Source organism: Xyrauchen texanus, chromosome 35, assembly GCF_025860055.1.
Source record: "Xyrauchen texanus isolate HMW12.3.18 chromosome 35, RBS_HiC_50CHRs, whole genome shotgun sequence".
NCBI classification, from domain to species: Eukaryota; Metazoa; Chordata; class Actinopteri; order Cypriniformes; family Catostomidae; genus Xyrauchen; species Xyrauchen texanus.
In genome coordinates, this window is record NC_068310.1 from 9,385,626 (window position 1) to 9,403,643 (window position 18,018).

Genomic DNA, 18,018 nt, shown 5'->3' on the forward strand with positions numbered 1-18,018 from the left:
AAAAGACATTGCTTGGAGGAAAGTGAGCGAGGAAGTTGGACTACTGGTACATTTTGAAAATATGTGCATCTACTTGATTTCAGCTATTGGTTGTACTTTACTATGAATCAAGTCATATAAGCCCCTCCTCTTTTCCTCTTTCAGAAGAGAAGGGGGAATACTCCTGAGAACACTAGTTTAAATACAAATGTATAATCCAGTGGTCAAACTTGTGCAAGCAGTGCAAATTAAATTTTCTTTTCATTGTATGTGGGAATTTGGGAATTGTTCATTCCAAATTGGGGAGAAAAAAAAATATCAATGTATAATAATCAGCCTTTTAGTAATTTATTTACTAGCAAAGATTTTTATTAAATTTTTTTCCATGTATGCTTTTTTAATTAGTATATATTTATGAATTTGGCAGACGGTTTTATCCAAAGCGACTTACAGTGCACTTATTACAGGGACAATCCCCCCAGAGTAAACTGCCTTGCTCAAGGACACAATGTGGTGTTCGAACCTACAACCTTCTGATTAGCAGTTATGTGCTTTAGACCACTACACCATATTTATATAATTATTTATAAGTGTTGAAGTGTTGACTTTGTATTTTGAATAAGAATTACATTTATTGTAGGCAATTATATGGATTTTGGTCGGGCGTAATTGAGTCGTTGCTGCATATATCTTCATATGACTGTCAGACGCCATCATGAGCTGGATGAATGAGAATGTTCACGCCCTTCCGCTACCGGAGCGCGCGCGTATAGTCTCCTGTGAAGTTTGAACAGCGATGTGTTTGCTTGTTGTATATAAAAAATATATAAAATAACCTCGTTTACAAGCATATATATTCGTTTTATATTCGATAACTGTGTCATTTAGCCGTTGAACCCGCTAACGCGCTGCGCTGTTAACTAATGGTTTTCACTTTGCGACGACGAACACCGACCAGTAAAACAAATAAAGAACTACAGCGACTTTAGAGTTAGAAACAGCTGTACAATTTCGACTGAGATTAACATACTTTATGTAAATGGCTGAACAGTTTAATGAGCTTGATAAGTTAAGAGAGACACTGCGCGTGAGTCATGAAACCGCTGACAAACACCTGGAGGACGTCAGCAGGTGACAACAGGAGCAGAAATATCAAGTTTTGTGTCTGTTTTAACTCTTTGTTCATCTGTTTAGAAGTTCTAATTGAAAATCACTTATTCCTCATGCACAGACAGGATGTTTTGACACGCATTGAGAGGATCATTCAGACTGTAGTCAGTAGTGTGTCTAAAGATGAGGCACCAGTGCTGCGTGTGATCAATAGATCCAACTGGGCCAATGTCAGGTGAATGTCTCGTGTTTGTTAATACTGTCTGTCTGTCAGGTGAATGTCTCGTGTTTATTTATACTGTCTGTCTGTCAGGTGAATGTCTCGTGTTTATTAATACTGACTGTCTGTCAGGTTAGTGTCTCGTGTTTATTAATACTGTCTGTCTGTCAGGTGAATGTCTCATGTTTATTAATACTGACTGTCTGTCAGGTGAGTGTCTCGTGTTTATTAATACTGTGTGTCTGTCAGGTGAATGTCTCGTGTTTATTAATACTGCCTGTCTGTCTGTCTGTCTGTCAGGTGAGTGTCTCATGTTTATTAATACTGTCTGTCTGTCAGGTGAATGTCTAGTGTTTGTTAATACTGTCTGTCTGTCAGGTGAGTGTCTCGTGTTTATTAATACTGTCTGTCTGGCAGGTGAATGTCTCGTGTTTATTAATACTGACTGTCTGTCAGGTGAGTGTCTCGTGTTTATTAATACTGTCTGTCTGGCAGGTGAGTGTCTCTTGTGTATTAATACTGTCTGTCTGTCAGGTGAGTGTCTTGTGTTTATTAATACTCTCTGTCTGTGTCATTCAGGTGAGTGTCTCGCGTTTATTAATACTGTCTGTCAGTCAGGTGAGTGTCTCTTGTGTATTAATACTGTCTGTCTGTCAGGTGAGTGTCTCATGTTTATTAATACTCTCTGTCTGTCTGTCATTCAGGTGAGTGTCTCGCGTTTATTAATGCTGTCTGTGTGTCAGGTGAGTGTCTCGTGCTTATTAATACTGTCTGTCAGTCAGGTGAGTGTCTCTTGTGTATTAATACTGTCTGTCTGTCAGGTGAGTGTCTCGTGTTTATTAATACTCTCTGTCTGTCTGTCATTCAGGTGAGTGTCTCGCGTTTATTAATGCTGTCTGTCTGTCAGGTGAATGTCTCGTGTTTATTAATGCTGTCTGTCTGTCAGGTGAATGTCTCGTGTTTATTAATACTGTCTGTCTGTCAGTTGAGTGTCTCGTGTTTATTAATACTGTCTGTCTGTCAGGTGAATGTCTCGTGTTTATTAATACTGTCTGTCTGTCAGGTGAATGTCTCGTGTTTATTAATACTGTCTGTGTGTCAGGTGAGTGTCTCGTGTTTATTTATACTGTCTGTGTGTCAGGAGAGTGTCTCGTGTTTATTAATACTGTCTGTGTGTCAGGTGAATGTCTCGTGTTTATTAATACTGACTGTCTATCAGGTGAGTGTCTCATGTTTATTAATACTGTCTGTCTCTCAGGTGAGTGTCTCGTGTTTATTAATACTGATCTGTCTGTCAGGTGAGTGTCTCGGGTTTATTAATACTGTCTGTCTGTCAGGTGAATGTCTCGTGTTTATTAATTCTGTCTGTCTGTCTGTCAGGTGAATGTCTCGTGTTTATTAATACTGACTGTCTTTCAGGTGAATGTCTCGTGTTTATTAATACTGTCTGTCTTTCAGGTGAATGTCTCGTGTTTATTAATACTGTCTGTCTGTCAGGTGAATGTCTCGTGTTTGATAATACTGTCTGTCTGTCAGGTGAATGTCTCGTGTTTATTAATACTGTCTGTCTGTCAGGTGAGTGTCTCGTGTTTATTAATACTGTCTGTCTGTCAGGTGAATGTCTCGTGTTTGTTAATACTGTCTGTCTGTCAGGTGAATGTCTCGTGTTTATTAATACTGTCTGTCTGTCAGGTGAATGTCTCGTGTTTGTTAATACTGTCTGTCTGTCAGGTGAATGTCTCGTGTTTATTTATACTGTCTGTCTGTCAGGTGAATGTCTCGTGTTTATTAATACTGTCTGTCTGTCAGGTGAATGTCTCGTGTTTATTTATACTGTCTGTCTGTCAGGTGAATGTCTCGTGTTTATTTATACTGTCTGTCTGTCAGGTGAATTTCTCGTGTTTATTTATACTGCCTGTCTGTCAGGTGAATGTCTCGTGTTTATTAATACTGTCTGTCTGTCAGGTGAATGTCTCGTGTTTGTTAATATTGTCTGTCTGTCAGGTGAATGTCTCGTGTTTGTTAATATTGTTTGTCTGTCAGGTGAATGTCTCGTGTTTATTTATACTGCCTGTCTGTCAGGTGAATGTCTCGTGTTTGTTAATGCTGTCTGTCTATCAGGTGAATGTCTCGTGTTTATTTATACTGACTGTCTGTCAGGTGAATGTCTCGTGTTTATTTATACTGCCTGTCTGTCAGGTGAATGTCTCGTGTTTATTTATACTGACTGTCTGTCAGGTGAATGTCTCGTGTTTATTTATACTGCCTGTCTGTCAGGTGAATGTCTCGTGTTTATTAGTACTGTCTGTCAGGAGAATGTCTCGTGTTTATTTATACTGCCTGTCTGTCAGGTGAATGTCTCGTGTTTATTTATACTGCCTGTCTGTCAGGAGAATGTCTCGTGTTTATTAGTACTGTCTGTCAGGAGAATGTCTCGTGTTTATTTATACTGCCTGTCTGTCAGGTGAATGTCTCGTGTTTATTAATACTGCCTGCCTGTCTGTCTGTCTGTCTGTCTGTCAGGTGAGTGTCTCATGTTTATTAATACTGTCTGTCTGTCAGGTGAATGTCTAGTGTTTGTTAATACTGTCTGTCTGTCAGGTGAGTGTCTCGTGTTTATTAATACTGTCTGTCTGTCAGGTGAATGTCTCGTGTTTATTAATACTGACTGTCTGTCAGGTGAGTGTCTCGTGTTTATTAATACTGTCTGTCTGGCAGGTGAATGTCTCGTGTTTGTTAATACTGTCTGTCTGTCAGGTGAGTGTCTCGTGTTTATTAATACTCTCTCTGTCTGTCAGTCAGGTGAGAGTCTTGTGTTTATTAATACTGTCTGTGTGTCAGGTGAGTGTCTCGTGCTTATTAATACTGTCTGTCAGTCAGGTGAGTGTCTCTTGTGTATTAATACTGTCTGTCTGTCAGGTGAGTGTCTCGTGTTTATTAATACTCTCTGTCTGTCTGTCATTCAGGTGAGTGTCTCGCGTTTATTAATGCTGTCTGTCTGTCAGGTGAATGTCTCGTGTTTATTAATGCTGTCTGTCTGTCAGGTGAATGTCTCGTGTTTATTAATACTGTCTGTCTGTCAGTTGAGTGTCTCGTGTTTATTAATACTGTCTGTCTGTCAGGTGAATGTCTCGTGTTTATTAATACTGTCTGTCTGTCAGGTGAATGTCTCGTGTTTATTAATACTGTCTGTGTGTCAGGTGAGTGTCTCGTGTTTATTAATACTGTCTGTGTGTCAGGAGAGTGTCTCGAGTTTATTAATACTGTCTGTGTGTCAGGTGAATGTCTCGTGTTTATTAATACTGACTGTCTATCAGGTGAGTGTCTCATGTTTATTAATACTGTCTGTCTCTCAGGTGAGTGTCTCGTGTTTATTAATACTGATTGTCTGTCAGGTGAGTGTCTCGGGTTTATTAATACTGTCTGTCTGTCAGGTGAATGTCTCGTGTTTATTAATTCTGTCTGTCTGTCTGTCAGGTGAATGTCTCGTGTTTATTAATACTGACTGTCTTTCAGGTGAATGTCTCGTGTTTATTAATACTGTCTGTCTTTCAGGTGAATGTCTCGTGTTTATTAATTCTGTCTGTCTGTCTGTCAGGTGAATGTCTCGTGTTTGTTAATACTGTCTGTCTGTCAGGTGAATGTCTCGTGTTTATTTATACTGTCTGTCTGTCAGGTGAATGTCTCGTGTTTATTAATACTGTCTGTCTGTCAGGTGAATGTCTCGTGTTTATTTATACTGTCTGTCTGTCAGGTGAATTTCTCGTGTTTATTTATACTGCCTGTCTGTCAGGTGAATGTCTCGTGTTTGTTAATACTGTCTGTCTGTCAGATGAATGTCTCGTGTTTATTAATACTGTCTGTCTGTCAGGTGAATGTCTCGTGTTTGTTAATATTGTTTGTCTGTCAGGTGAATGTCTCGTGTTTATTTATACTGTCTGTCTGTCAGGTGAATGTCTCGTGTTTATTTATACTGTCTGTCTGTCAGGTGAATGTCTCGTGTTTGTTAATGCTGTCTGTCTGTCAGGTGAATGTCTCGTGTTTATTTATACTGACTGTCTGTCAGGTGAATGTCTCGTGTTTATTTATACTGCCTGTCTGTCAGGTGAATGTCTCGTGTTTATTTATACTGCCTGTCTGTCAGGTGAATGTCTCTTGTTTATAATGCCTGTCTGTCAGGTGAATGTCTCGTGTTTGTTAATACTGTCTGTCTGTCAGGTGAATGTCTCGTGTTTATTTATACTGTCTGTCTGTCAGGTGAATGTCTCGTGTTTATTTATACTGCCTGTCTGTCAGGTGAATGTCTCTTGTTTATACTGCCTGTCTGTCAGGTGAAAGTCTTGTGTTTATTTATACTTTCTGTCTGTCAGGTGAATGTCTCGTGTTTTTTAATACTGTCTGTCTGTCTGGTGAATGTCTCATGTTTATTTATACTGCCTGTCTGTCAGGTGAGTGTCTCGTGTTTATTAATACTGTCTGTCTGTCATGTGAATGTCTCGTGTTTATTAATACTGTCTGTCTGTCAGGTGAATGTCTCGTGTTTATTAATACTGTCTGTCTGTCAGGTGAGTGTCTCGTGTTTATTAATACTGTCTGTCTGTCAGGCGAGTGTCTCGTGTTTATTAATACAGTCTGTCTGTCAGGTGAATGTCTTGTGTTTGTTAATACTCTCTGTCTGTCTGTCATTCAGGTGAGTGTCTCGTGCTTATTAATGCTGTCTGTCTGTCAGGTGAATGTCTCGTGTTTATTAATGCTGTATGTCTGTCAGGTGAATGTCTCGTGTTTATTAATACTGTCTGTCTGTCAGGTGAATGTCTCGTGTTTATTAATACTGCCTGTCTGTCTGTCTGTCAGGTGAGTGTCTCGTGTTTATTAATACTGTCTGTCTGTCAGGTGAATGTCTCGTGTTTATTAATACTGCCTGTCTGTCTGTCTGTCAGGTGAGTGTCTCGTGTTTATTAATACTGTCTGTCTGTCAGGTGAATGTCTCGTGTTTGTTAATACTGTCTGTCTGTCAGGTGAGTGTCTCGTGTTTATTAATACAGTCTGTGTGTCAGGTGAATGTCTCGTGTTTATTAATACTGTCTGTCTGTCAGGTGAGTGTCTCGTGTTTATTAATACTGACTGTCTGTCAGGTGAGTGTCTCGTGTTTATTAATACTGTCTGTCTGTCTGGAGAATGTCTCGTGTTTATTAATACTGTCTGTCTGTCTGTCTGTCAGGTGAATGTCTCGTGTTTATTAATACTGCCTGTCTGTCTGTCAGGTGAGTGTCTCGTGTTTATTAATACTGTCTGTCTGTCAGGTGAATCTCTCGTGTTTGTTAATACTGTCTGTCTGTCAGGTGAGTGTCTCGTGTTTATTAATACTGTCTGTCTGTCAGGTGAATGTCTCGTGTTTGTTAATACTCTGTCTGTCTGTCTGTCAGGTGAATGTCTCGTGTTTATTAATACTGCCTGTCTGAGTGTCTGTCAGGTGAGTGTCTCGTGTTTATTAATACTGTCTGTCTGTCAGGTGAATGTCTTGTGTTTGTTAATACTGTCTGTCTGTCAGGTGAGTGTTTCGTGTTTATTAATACTGTCTGTCTGTCAGGTTAGTGTCTCGTGTTTATTAATACTGTCTGTCTGTCAGGTGAATGTCTCATGTTTATTAATACTGACTGTCTGTCAGGTGAGTGTCTCGTGTTTATTAATACTGTCTGTCTGTCAGGAGAATGTCTCGTGTTTATTAGTACTGTCTGTCTGTCAGGTGAATGTCTCGTGTTTATTAATACTGCCTGTCTGTCTGTCTGTCTGTCAGGAGAATGTCTCGTGTTTATTAGTACTGTCTGTCTGTCAGGTGAATGTCTCGTGTTTATTAATACTGCCTGTCTGTCTGTCTGTCTGTCAGGTGAGTGTCTCATGTTTATTAATACTGTCTGTCTGTCAGGTGAATGTCTAGTGTTTGTTAATACTGTCTGTCTGTCAGGTGAGTGTCTCGTGTTTATTAATACTGTCTGTCTGTCAGGTGAATGTCTCGTGTTTATTAATACTGACTGTCTGTCAGGTGAGTGTCTCGTGTTTATTAATACTGTCTGTCTGGCAGGTGAATGTCTCGTGTTTGTTAATACTGTCTGTCTGTCAGGTGAGTGTCTCGTGTTTATTAATACTCTCTCTGTCTGTCAGTCAGGTGAGAGTCTTGTGTTTATTAATACTGTCTGTGTGTCAGGTGAGTGTCTCGTGCTTATTAATACTGTCTGTCAGTCAGGTGAGTGTCTCTTGTGTATTAATACTGTCTGTCTGTCAGGTGAGTGTCTCGTGTTTATTAATACTCTCTGTCTGTCTGTCATTCAGGTGAGTGTCTCGCGTTTATTAATGCTGTCTGTCTGTCAGGTGAATGTCTCGTGTTTATTAATGCTGTCTGTCTGTCAGGTGAATGTCTCGTGTTTATTAATACTGTCTGTCTGTCAGTTGAGTGTCTCGTGTTTATTAATACTGTCTGTCTGTCAGGTGAATGTCTCGTGTTTATTAATACTGTCTGTCTGTCAGGTGAATGTCTCGTGTTTATTAATACTGTCTGTGTGTCAGGTGAGTGTCTCGTGTTTATTAATACTGTCTGTGTGTCAGGAGAGTGTCTCGAGTTTATTAATACTGTCTGTGTGTCAGGTGAATGTCTCGTGTTTATTAATACTGACTGTCTATCAGGTGAGTGTCTCATGTTTATTAATACTGTCTGTCTCTCAGGTGAGTGTCTCGTGTTTATTAATACTGTCTGTCTGTCAGGTGAATGTCTCGTGTTTATTAATTCTGTCTGTCTGTCTGTCAGGTGAATGTCTTGTGTTTATTAATTCTGACTGTCTTTCAGGTGAATGTCTCGTGTTTATTAATACTGTCTGTCTTTCAGGTGAATGTCTCGTGTTTATTAATACTGTCTGTCTGTCAGGTGAATGTCTCGTGTTTGTTAATACTGTCTGTCTGTCAGGTGAATGTCTCGTGTTTATTAATACTGTCTGTCAGGTGAATGTCTCGTGTTTGTTAATACTGTCTGTCTGTCAGGTGAATTTCTCGTGTTTATTTATACTGTCTGTCTGTCAGGTGAATGTCTAGTGTTTATTAATACTGTCTGTCTGTCAGGTGAATGTCTCGTGTTTATTTATACTGTCTGTCTGTCAGGTGAATTTCTCGTGTTTATTTATACTGCCTGTCTGTCAGGTGAATGTCTCGTGTTTGTTAATACTGTCTGTCTGTCAGATGAATGTCTCGTGTTTATTAATACTGTCTGTCTGTCAGGTGAATGTCTCGTGATTGTTAATATTGTCTGTCTGTCAGGTGAATGTCTCGTGTTTATTTATACTGTCTGTCTGTCAGGTGAATGTCTCGTGTTTATTTATACTGCCTGTCTGTCAGGTGAATGTCTCGTGTTTGTTAATGCTGTCTGTCTGTCAGGTGAATGTCTCGTGTTTATTTATACTGACTGTCTGTCAGGTGAATGTCTCGTGTTTATTTATACTGCCTGTCTGTCAGGTGAATGTCTCGTGTTTATTTATACTGACTGTCTGTCAGGTGAATGTCTCGTGTTTATTTATACTGCCTGTCTGTCAGGTGAATGTCTCTTTGTTTATACTGCCTGTCTGTCAGGTGAATGTCTCGTGTTTGTTAATACTGTCTGTCTGTCAGGTGAATGTCTCGTGTTTATTTATACTGTCTGTCTGTCAGGTGAATGTCTCGTGTTTATTAATACTGTCTGTCTGTCAGGTGAATGTCTCGTGTTTATTTATACTGTCTGTCTGTCAGGTGAATGTCTCGTGTTTATTTATACTGTCTGTCTGTCAGGTGAATGTCTCGTGTTTATTAATACTGTCTGTCTGTCAGGTGAATGTCTCGTGTTTATTTATACTGTCTGTCTGTCAGGTGAATGTCTCGTGTTTATTTATACTGTCTGTCTGTCAGGTGAATTTCTCGTGTTTATTTATACTGCCTGTCTGTCAGGTGAATGTCTCGTGTTTATTAATACTGTCTGTCTGTCAGGTGAATGTCTCGTGTTTGTTAATATTGTCTGTCTGTCAGGTGAATGTCTCGTGTTTGTTAATATTGTTTGTCTGTCAGGTGAATGTCTCGTGTTTATTTATACTGCCTGTCTGTCAGGTGAATGTCTCGTGTTTGTTAATGCTGTCTGTCTATCAGGTGAATGTCTCGTGTTTATTTATACTGACTGTCTGTCAGGTGAATGTCTCGTGTTTATTTATACTGCCTGTCTGTCAGGTGAATGTCTCGTGTTTATTTATACTGACTGTCTGTCAGGTGAATGTCTTGTGTTTATTTATACTGCCTGTCTGTCAGGTGAATGTCTCTTGTTTATACTGCCTGTCTGTCAGGAGAATGTCTCGTGTTTATTAGTACTGTCTGTCAGGAGAATGTCTCGTGTTTATTTATACTGCCTGTCTGTCAGGTGAATGTCTCGTGTTTATTAATACTGCCTGCCTGTCTGTCTGTCTGTCTGTCTGTCAGGTGAGTGTCTCATGTTTATTAATACTGTCTGTCTGTCAGGTGAATGTCTAGTGTTTGTTAATACTGTCTGTCTGTCAGGTGAGTGTCTCGTGTTTATTAATACTGTCTGTCTGTCAGGTGAATGTCTCGTGTTTATTAATACTGACTGTCTGTCAGGTGAGTGTCTCGTGTTTATTAATACTGTCTGTCTGGCAGGTGAATGTCTCGTGTTTGTTAATACTGTCTGTCTGTCAGGTGAGTGTCTCGTGTTTATTAATACTCTCTCTGTCTGTCAGTCAGGTGAGAGTCTTGTGTTTATTAATACTGTCTGTGTGTCAGGTGAGTGTCTCGTGCTTATTAATACTGTCTGTCAGTCAGGTGAGTGTCTCTTGTGTATTAATACTGTCTGTCTGTCAGGTGAGTGTCTCGTGTTTATTAATACTCTCTGTCTGTCTGTCATTCAGGTGAGTGTCTCGCGTTTATTAATGCTGTCTGTCTGTCAGGTGAATGTCTCGTGTTTATTAATGCTGTCTGTCTGTCAGGTGAATGTCTCGTGTTTATTAATACTGTCTGTCTGTCAGTTGAGTGTCTCGTGTTTATTTATACTGTCTGTCTGTCAGGTGAATGTCTCGTGTTTATTAATACTGTCTGTCTGTCAGGTGAATGTCTCGTGTTTATTAATACTGTCTGTGTGTCAGGTGAGTGTCTCGTGTTTATTAATACTGTCTGTGTGTCAGGAGAGTGTCTCGAGTTTATTAATACTGTCTGTGTGTCAGGTGAATGTCTCGTGTTTATTAATACTGACTGTCTATCAGGTGAGTGTCTCATGTTTATTAATACTGTCTGTCTCTCAGGTGAGTGTCTCGTGTTTATTAATACTGATTGTCTGTCAGGTGAGTGTCTCGGGTTTATTAATACTGTCTGTCTGTCAGGTGAATGTCTCGTGTTTATTAATTCTGTCTGTCTGTCTGTCAGGTGAATGTCTCGTGTTTATTAATACTGACTGTCTTTCAGGTGAATGTCTCGTGTTTATTAATACTGTCTGTCTTTCAGGTGAATGTCTCGTGTTTATTAATTCTGTCTGTCTGTCTGTCAGGTGAATGTCTCGTGTTTGTTAATACTGTCTGTCTGTCAGGTGAATGTCTCGTGTTTATTTATACTGTCTGTCTGTCAGGTGAATGTCTCGTGTTTATTAATACTGTCTGTCTGTCAGGTGAATGTCTCGTGTTTATTTATACTGTCTGTCTGTCAGGTGAATTTCTCGTGTTTATTTATACTGCCTGTCTGTCAGGTGAATGTCTCGTGTTTGTTAATACTGTCTGTCTGTCAGATGAATGTCTCGTGTTTATTAATACTGTCTGTCTGTCAGGTGAATGTCTCGTGTTTGTTAATATTGTTTGTCTGTCAGGTGAATGTCTCGTGTTTATTTATACTGTCTGTCTGTCAGGTGAATGTCTCGTGTTTATTTATACTGTCTGTCTGTCAGGTGAATGTCTCGCGTGTTTGTTAATGCTGTCTGTCTGTCAGGTGAATGTCTCGTGTTTATTTATACTGACTGTCTGTCAGGTGAATGTCTCGTGTTTATTTATACTGCCTGTCTGTCAGGTGAATGTCTCGTGTTTATTTATACTGCCTGTCTGTCAGGTGAATGTCTCTTGTTTATACTGCCTGTCTGTCAGGTGAATGTCTCGTGTTTGTTAATACTGTCTGTCTGTCAGGTGAATGTCTCGTGTTTATTTATACTGTCTGTCTGTCAGGTGAATGTCTCGTGTTTATTTATACTGCCTGTCTGTCAGGTGAATGTCTCTTGTTTATACTGCCTGTCTGTCAGGTGAAAGTCTTGTGTTTATTTATACTTTCTGTCTGTCAGGTGAATGTCTCGTGTTTATTAATACTGTCTGTCTGTCTGGTGAATGTCTCATGTTTATTTATACTGCCTGTCTGTCAGGTGAGTGTCTCGTGTTTATTAATACTGTCTGTCTGTCATGTGAATGTCTCGTGTTTATTAATACTGTCTGTCTGTCAGGTGAATGTCTCGTGTTTATTAATACTGTCTGTCTGTCAGGTGAGTGTCTCGTGTTTATTAATACTGTCTGTCTGTCAGGCTGAGTGTCTCGTGTTTATTAATACAGTCTGTCTGTCAGGTGAATGTCTTGTGTTTGTTAATACTCTCTGTCTGTCTGTCATTCAGGTGAGTGTCTCGCGTTTATTAATGCTGTCTGTCTGTCAGGTTAATGTCTCGTGTTTATTAATGCTTTATGTCTGTCAGGTGAATGTCTCGTGTTTATTAATACTGTCTGTCTGTCAGGTGAATGTCTCGTGTTTATTAATACTGCCTGTCTGTCTGTCTGTCAGGTGAGTGTCTCGTGTTTATTAATACTGTCTGTCTGTCAGGTGAATGTCTCGTGTTTATTAATACTGCCTGTCTGTCTGTCTGTCAGGTGAGTGTCTCGTGTTTATTAATACTGTCTGTCTGTCAGGTGAATGTCTCGTGTTTGTTAATACTGTCTGTCTGTCAGGTGAGTGTCTCGTGTTTATTAATACAGTCTGTGTGTCAGGTGAATGTCTCGTGTTTATTAATACTGTCTGTCTGTCAGGTGAGTGTCTCGTGTTTATTAATACTGACTGTCTGTCAGGTGAGTGTCTCGTGTTTATTAATACTGTCTGTCTGTCTGGAGAATGTCTCGTGTTTATTAATACTGTCTGTCTGTCTGTCTGTCAGGTGAATGTCTCGTGTTTATTAATACTGCCTGTCTGTCTGTCAGGTGAGTGTCTCGTGTTTATTAATACTGTCTGTCTGTCAGGTGAATCTCTCGTGTTTGTTAATACTGTCTGTCTGTCAGGTGAGTGTCTCGTGTTTATTAATACTGTCTGTCTGTCAGGTGAATGTCTCGTGTTTGTTAATACTCTGTCTGTCTGTCAGTCAGGTGAGTGTCTCATGCTTATTAATGCTGTCTGTCTGTCAGGTGAATGTCTCGTGTTTATTAATACTGCCTGTCTGAGTGTCTGTCAGGTGAGTGTCTCGTGTTTATTAATACTGTCTGTCTGTCAGGTGAATGTCTTGTGTTTGTTAATACTGTCTGTCTGTCAGGTGAGTGTTTCGTGTTTATTAATACTGTCTGTCTGTCAGGTTAGTGTCTCGTGTTTATTAATACTGTCTGTCTGTCAGGTGAATGTCTCATGTTTATTAATACTGACTGTCTGTCAGGTGAGTGTCTCGTGTTTATTAATACTGTCTGTCTGTCAGGAGAATGTCTCGTGTTTATTAGTACTGTCTGTCTGTCAGGTGAATGTCTCGTGTTTATTAATACTGCCTGTCTGTCTGTCTGTCTGTCAGGAGAATGTCTCGTGTTTATTAGTACTGTCTGTCTGTCAGGTGAATGTCTCGTGTTTATTAATACTGCCTGTCTGTCTGTCTGTCTGTCAGGTGAGTGTCTCATGTTTATTAATACTGTCTGTCTGTCAGGTGAATGTCTAGTGTTTGTTAATACTGTCTGTCTGTCAGGTGAGTGTCTCGTGTTTATTAATACTGTCTGTCTGTCAGGTGAATGTCTCGTGTTTATTAATACTGACTGTCTGTCAGGTGAGTGTCTCGTGTTTATTAATACTGTCTGTCTGGCAGGTGAATGTCTCGTGTTTGTTAATACTGTCTGTCTGTCAGGTGAGTGTCTCGTGTTTATTAATACTCTCTCTCTGTCTGTCAGTCAGGTGAGAGTCTTGTGTTTATTAATACTGTCTGTGTGTCAGGTGAGTGTCTCGTGCTTATTAATACTGTCTGTCAGTCAGGTGAGTGTCTCTTGTGTATTAATACTGTCTGTCTGTCAGGTGAGTGTCTCGTGTTTATTAATACTCTCTGTCTGTCTGTCATTCAGGTGAGTGTCTCGCGTTTATTAATGCTGTCTGTCTGTCAGGTGAATGTCTCGTGTTTATTAATGCTGTCTGTCTGTCAGGTGAATGTCTCGTGTTTATTAATACTGTCTGTCTGTCAGTTGAGTGTCTCGTGTTTATTAATACTGTCTGTCTGTCAGGTGAATGTCTCGTGTTTATTAATACTGTCTGTCTGTCAGGTGAATGTCTCGTGTTTATTAATACTGTCTGTGTGTCAGGTGAGTGTCTCGTGTTTATTAATACTGTCTGTGTGTCAGGAGAGTGTCTCGAGTTTATTAATACTGTCTGTGTGTCAGGTGAATGTCTCGTGTTTATTAATACTGACTGTCTATCAGGTGAGTGTCTCATGTTTATTAATACTGTCTGTCTCTCAGGTGAGTGTCTCGTGTTTATTAATACTGTCTGTCTGTCAGGTGAATGTCTCGTGTTTATTAATTCTGTCTGTCTGTCTGTCAGGTGAATGTCTTGTGTTTATTAATTCTGACTGTCTTTCAGGTGAATGTCTCGTGTTTATTAATACTGTCTGTCTTTCAGGTGAATGTCTCGTGTTTATTAATACTGTCTGTCTGTCAGGTGAATGTCTCGTGTTTGTTAATACTGTCTGTCTGTCAGGTGAATGTCTCGTGTTTATTAATACTGTCTGTCAGGTGAATGTCTCGTGTTTGTTAATACTGTCTGTCTGTCAGGTGAATTTCTCGTGTTTATTTATACTGTCTGTCTGTCAGGTGAATGTCTAGTGTTTATTAATACTGTCTGTATGTCAGGTGAATGTCTCGTGTTTATTTATACTGTCTGTCTGTCAGGTGAATTTCTCGTGTTTATTTATACTGCCTGTCTGTCAGGTGAATGTCTCGTGTTTGTTAATACTGTCTGTCTGTCAGATGAATGTCTCGTGTTTATTAATACTGTCTGTCTGTCAGGTGAATGTCTCGTGATTGTTAATATTGTCTGTCTGTCAGGTGAATGTCTCGTGTTTATTTATACTGTCTGTCTGTCAGGTGAATGTCTCGTGTTTATTTATACTGCCTGTCTGTCAGGTGAATGTCTCGTGTTTGTTAATGCTGTCTGTCTGTCAGGTGAATGTCTCGTGTTTATTTATACTGACTGTCTGTCAGGTGAATGTCTCGTGTTTATTTATACTGCCTGTCTGTCAGGTGAATGTCTCGTGTTTATTTATACTGACTGTCTGTCAGGTGAATGTCTCGTGTTTATTTATACTGCCTGTCTGTCAGGTGAATGTCTCTTGTTTATACTGCCTGTCTGTCAGGTGAATGTCTCGTGTTTGTTAATACTGTCTGTCTGTCAGGTGAATGTCTCTTGTTTATTTATACTGTCTGTCTGTCAGGTGAATGTCTCGTGTTTATTAATACTGTCTGTCTGTCAGGTGAATGTCTCGTGTTTATTTATACTGTCTGTCTGTCAGGTGAATGTCTCGTGTTTATTTATACTGTCTGTCTGTCAGGTGAATGTCTCGTGTTTATTAATACTGTCTGTCTGTCAGGTGAATGTCTCGTGTTTATTTATACTGTCTGTCTGTCAGGTGAATGTCTCGTGTTTATTTATACTGTCTGTCTGTCAGGTGAATTTCTCGTGTTTATTTATACTGCCTGTCTGTCAGGTGAATGTCTCGTGTTTATTAATACTGTCTGTCTGTCAGGTGAATGTCTCGTGTTTGTTAATATTGTCTGTCTGTCAGGTGAATGTCTCGTGTTTGTTAATATTGTTTGTCTGTCAGGTGAATGTCTCGTGTTTATTTATACTGCCTGTCTGTCAGGTGAATGTCTCGTGTTTGTTAATGCTGTCTGTCTATCAGGTGAATGTCTCGTGTTTATTTATACTGACTGTCTGTCAGGTGAATGTCTCGTGTTTATTTATACTGCCTGTCTGTCAGGTGAATGTCTCGTGTTTATTTATACTGACTGTCTGTCAGGTGAATGTCTCGTGTTTATTTATACTGCCTGTCTGTCAGGTGAATGTCTCTTGTTTATACTGCCTGTCTGTCAGGAGAATGTCTCGTGTTTATTAGTACTGTCTGTCAGGAGAATGTCTCGTGTTTATTTATACTGCCTGTCTGTCAGGTGAATGTCTCGTGTTTATTAATACTGCCTGCCTGTCTGTCTGTCTGTCTGTCTGTCAGGTGAGTGTCTCATGTTTATTAATACTGTCTGTCTGTCAGGTGAATGTCTAGTGTTTGTTAATACTGTCTGTCTGTCAGGTGAGTGTCTCGTGTTTATTAATACTGTCTGTCTGTCAGGTGAATGTCTCGTGTTTATTAATACTGACTGTCTGTCAGGTGAGTGTCTCGTGTTTATTAATACTGTCTGTCTGGCAGGTGAATGTCTCGTGTTTGTTAATACTGTCTGTCTGTCAGGTGAGTGTCTCGTGTTTATTAATACTCTCTCTGTCTGTCAGTCAGGTGAGAGTCTTGTGTTTATTAATACTGTCTGTGTGTCAGGTGAGTGTCTCGTGCTTATTAATACTGTCTGTCAGTCAGGTGAGTGTCTCTTGTGTATTAATACTGTCTGTCTGTCAGGTGAGTGTCTCGTGTTTATTAATACTCTCTGTCTGTCTGTCATTCAGGTGAGTGTCTCGCGTTTATTAATGCTGTCTGTCTGTCAGGTGAATGTCTCGTGTTTATTAATGCTGTCTGTCTGTCAGGTGAATGTCTCGTGTTTATTAATACTGTCTGTCTGTCAGTTGAGTGTCTCGTGTTTATTTATACTGTCTGTCTGTCAGGTGAATGTCTCGTGTTTATTAATACTGTCTGTCTGTCAGGTGAATGTCTCGTGTTTATTAATACTGTCTGTGTGTCAGGTGAGTGTCTCGTGTTTATTAATACTGTCTGTGTGTCAGGAGAGTGTCTCGAAGTTTATTAATACTGTCTGTGTGTCAGGTGAATGTCTCGTGTTTATTAATACTGACTGTCTATCAGGTGAGTGTCTCATGTTTATTAATACTGTCTGTCTCTCAGGTGAGTGTCTCGTGTTTATTAATACTGATTGTCTGTCAGGTGAGTGTCTCGGGTTTATTAATACTGTCTGTCTGTCAGGTGAATGTCTCGTGTTTATTAATTCTGTCTGTCTGTCTGTCAGGTGAATGTCTCGTGTTTATTAATACTGACTGTCTTTCAGGTGAATGTCTCGTGTTTATTAATACTGTCTGTCTTTCAGGTGAATGTCTCGTGTTTATTAATTCTGTCTGTCTGTCTGTCAGGTGAATGTCTCGTGTTTGTTAATACTGTCTGTCTGTCAGGTGAATGTCTCGTGTTTATTTATACTGTCTGTCTGTCAGGTGAATGTCTCGTGTTTATTAATACTGTCTGTCTGTCAGGTGAATGTCTCGTGTTTATTTATACTGTCTGTCTGTCAGGTGAATTTCTCGTGTTTATTTATACTGCCTGTCTGTCAGGTGAATGTCTCGTGTTTGTTAATACTGTCTGTCTGTCAGATGAATGTCTCGTGTTTATTAATACTGTCTGTCTGTCAGGTGAATGTCTCGTGTTTGTTAATATTGTTTGTCTGTCAGGTGAATGTCTCGTGTTTATTTATACTGTCTGTCTGTCAGGTGAATGTCTCGTGGTTTATTTATACTGTCTGTCTGTCAGGTGAATGTCTCGTGTTTGTTAATGCTGTCTGTCTGTCAGGTGAATGTCTCGTGTTTATTTATACTGACTGTCTGTCAGGTGAATGTCTCGTGTTTATTTATACTGCCTGTCTGTCAGGTGAATGTCTCGTGTTTATTTATACTGCCTGTCTGTCAGGTGAATGTCTCTTGTTTATACTGCCTGTCTGTCAGGTGAATGTCTCGTGTTTGTTAATACTGTCTGTCTGTCAGGTGAATGTCTCGTGTTTATTTATACTGTCTGTCTGTCAGGTGAATGTCTCGTGTTTATTTATACTGCCTGTCTGTCAGGTGAATGTCTCTTGTTTATACTGCCTGTCTGTCAGGTGAAAGTCTTGTGTTTATTTATACTTTCTGTCTGTCAGGTGAATGTCTCGTGTTTATTAATACTGTCTGTCTGTCTGGTGAATGTCTCATGTTTATTTATACTGCCTGTCTGTCAGGTGAGTGTCTCGTGTTTATTAATACTGTCTGTCTGTCATGTGAATGTCTCGTGTTTATTAATACTGTCTGTCTGTCAGGTGAATGTCTCGTGTTTATTAATACTGTCTGTCTGTCAGGTGAGTGTCTCGTGTTTATTAATACTGTCTGTCTGTCAGGCGAGTGTCTCGTGTTTATTAATACAGTCTGTCTGTCAGGTGAATGTCTTGTGTTTGTTAATACTCTCTGTCTGTCTGTCATTCAGGTGAGTGTCTCGCGTTTATTAATGCTGTCTGTCTGTCAGGTGAATGTCTCGT

At 39.7% G+C, this 18,018-nt stretch overlaps 1 protein-coding gene across 1 annotated transcript in view; it reads left to right on the forward strand.

The window, feature by feature from the left end:
• The first annotated feature begins 972 nt into the window (after positions 1 to 972).
• Positions 973 to 18,018, forward strand: part of spo11 (SPO11 initiator of meiotic double stranded breaks) — a 73,465-nt gene continuing 56,419 nt past the window's right edge. Inside the window, exons 1-2 of the mRNA XM_052105790.1 lie at positions 973 to 1,110; positions 1,211 to 1,324. Of these exons, the coding sequence (XP_051961750.1) occupies positions 1,019 to 1,110; positions 1,211 to 1,324 (206 nt within the window). The 5' untranslated portion in view covers positions 973 to 1,018. The remainder of the gene's footprint in view (positions 1,111 to 1,210; positions 1,325 to 18,018) is intronic.